We start from the raw sequence: 2,539 nt of genomic DNA, 5'->3' as shown, positions 1-2,539 counted from the left end.
TTTTTTTTTTTTTTTATAAAATGGTTATCTTTATGACAATATAAATTCAATGATACTAAATTCTTTTTGATTAGAGAATTACTATTCAAGTTTTAATATTAGTTATGGTTACATCTAAAACCAGTGAAACTTTTCTTAAGTGCCAGTAAGTTTTCATTGAAATAAACCATAAAGAAATTACAGTGAGGACTTTTATATATAATAGAGACTTGTTTGCCAGATAATGATGTTTACTAGTAAAAGTGAAAGAACACTGGATTGTAAGTCACAGCCCTAATTTTTATTGTCTTGGCCACTAATTGAATTACTTTAATTAAGTATGCATCCTAACTTTTCCTACATGTAAGATATAAAAGCTGGAGTACGTAAGCTGTAAGGTTCCTTACATCATTAAGAGCTTATGGATAAAAATAAATAACAGCATATGACTAATATCATATTTACTATACAAATTATTGTAATTTGTCTCTCAGCTAAACCTCCTTTTGTTCTGTCTCTGCATGGTTCTTGTAGCAAATGGACTGTCTGATGTTCCTTCTCTTGATTCTCTTTCTTTCCCCATACAAATTTTCCTAAGCAAGTTTGAGAATGGCTCTTTTGCTTTTTGGATAAGCTGGAGTGGCAGCAGTTATATAGACAGTTGAATATTGGTATGCTTCAGTTTTCATTTTTAGAAAACTCCATTATTACCCTCAAAATTATACATTTGAAAATAATAGTCAAGCCTGAATTACAACACTGTTTTTATAGATAAAAGCTTAATGTGCTAATTAATCAAAATAATTTAATCTTTTTATTTTAGTAGTGAAAAATATTTTGGTTTCTGCTTTGAAAGTTGTTAAATGTCCTAAAAATCATAAGTGTATTCTGTGACACTAGCGGTTATCTTTTTGCAGTTGAATAGTTTACGACAGTATGTGAAGTATCTTTGTGTTTGAATAAAACACTCTCATTACTTTCATATCTGACGTCTCTTTCTAGTGATACCGTATATTTTCTTACAGCTGGAATTCACCATGCAAGAAGCCGTGCAGTGTTTACATGCCCTGGAGGAGTACTGCCCTTCTAAAGATGACTATAGCAAGCTCTGTTTGCTTTTGACTTTGCCTCGCCTGACCAATCACGCTGAATTTAAGGACTGGAATCCCAGCACGGCACGAGTTCACTGTTTCGAAGAGGCTTGTGTCATGGTTGCAGAATTCATACCTGCTGATAGGAAGCTAAGTGAGGCAGGTTTTAAAGCAAGTAACAATCGTTTATTTCAGCTTGTAATGAAAGGCCTGCTTTATGAGTGCTGCGTAGAATTTTGTCAAAGTAAAGCAACCGGAGAAGAAATCACAGAAAGTGAAGTACTTCTTGGCATCGACCTCTTATGTGGCAATGGTTGTGACGATTTGGATCTGAGTTTATTGTCATGGCTTCAGAATCTCCCCTCTTCTGTCTTCTCTTGTGCTTTTGAACAGAAAATGCTTAATATTCATGTTGATAAACTCCTGAAACCCACAAAAGCTGCATACGCTGATCTTTTGACTCCTCTTATCAGCAAACTTTCTCCCTATCCATCATCTCCAATGAGAAGGCCTCAATCAGCTGATGCCTATATGACCCGCTCTCTGAATCCTGCTTTAGATGGCCTCACTTGTGGACTGACCAGTCACGATAAGAGAATCTCAGACCTTGGGAACAAAACTTCTCCAATGTCACACTCCTTTGCTAACTTCCATTATCCAGGGGTACAAAACCTCAGTAGAAGTCTCATGCTTGAGAATACAGAATGTCACAGTATTTATGAGGAATCCCCTGAACGGTAAGATTTTGCTCATAAAAAATTAGGAAATCTCCACAAGTCTGAGATAATCTAATGGTTGGGTGTGGGTGCGGGTGGATGCGTTTTCCTTAAAATTTTTTTTTTATTGATTGGGGTGGGGAGAGAGAGAGATTTGTTGTTCCCCTTATTTATGCATTCATTGGTTGATTCTTTTTTTTTTTTTTAATAGGGATGCAACCTGCAACCTTGGTGTATCAGAACAGTGCTCTAACCAACTGAGCTACTCGGCCAGTGCTCTGCCATACTCTGGGCTCCGCGGGACCATATCAGATGGAGTGCTGGGGGCACTACATAAGGGTGTGAATACCAGGCAGCATGGACCACTGAGGGGTTGTCTTTGGCGACGAACTATCACTCTAAGATAGGACCAGCAAAGCAGGGTCTAGGAGTGAGGAGAAAAGAACAGAAGCAATTTTCTTGGTCATTCTGATTAAGGATTTTTCCTTATTCTTTAGTGGGGAAGAACTGGAAATTAAAATCATTAATAGTATGCGTTCATATTTAAAGATGACTGAATATATTTCACATTCCATATTATGGGCTCAGTAACTATCCGCAAATCTTTAGTTTATACACACAAAGTTCCAAGTTAAAAAGCTACTTGAGATGTGGTTATAGTTATATTTCTGAATAAGATTCACATCATCATATTATTTCAGTCAAGATTCTGGCACCCAGCATGGCAAGTCAGGTGTCCATTTTCTCCTGATA

At 36.7% G+C, this 2,539-nt stretch overlaps 1 protein-coding gene across 5 annotated transcripts in view; it reads left to right on the top strand.

Annotated features, from left to right (window-relative positions):
- The window catches only part of WDR47 (WD repeat domain 47), a 27,348-nt gene that overhangs the window by 4,267 nt on the left and 20,542 nt on the right, over nt 1-2,539 (top strand). For all 5 annotated transcript variants that reach the window (XM_006762956.2, XM_006762955.2, XM_006762958.2 and 2 more), the window contains exon 4: nt 1,005-1,807. In XM_006762956.2, coding sequence (XP_006763019.1) covers nt 1,005-1,807 — 803 coding nt within the window. The remainder of the gene's footprint in view (nt 1-1,004; nt 1,808-2,539) is intronic.

Source organism: Myotis davidii, unplaced genomic scaffold, assembly GCF_000327345.1.
Source record: "Myotis davidii unplaced genomic scaffold, ASM32734v1 scaffold217, whole genome shotgun sequence".
In the NCBI taxonomy this organism is placed as follows: Eukaryota; Metazoa; Chordata; class Mammalia; order Chiroptera; family Vespertilionidae; genus Myotis; species Myotis davidii.
Note: the sequence above shows the minus strand (reverse complement) of the source record. Positions and strands in the feature narration are given on the sequence as shown.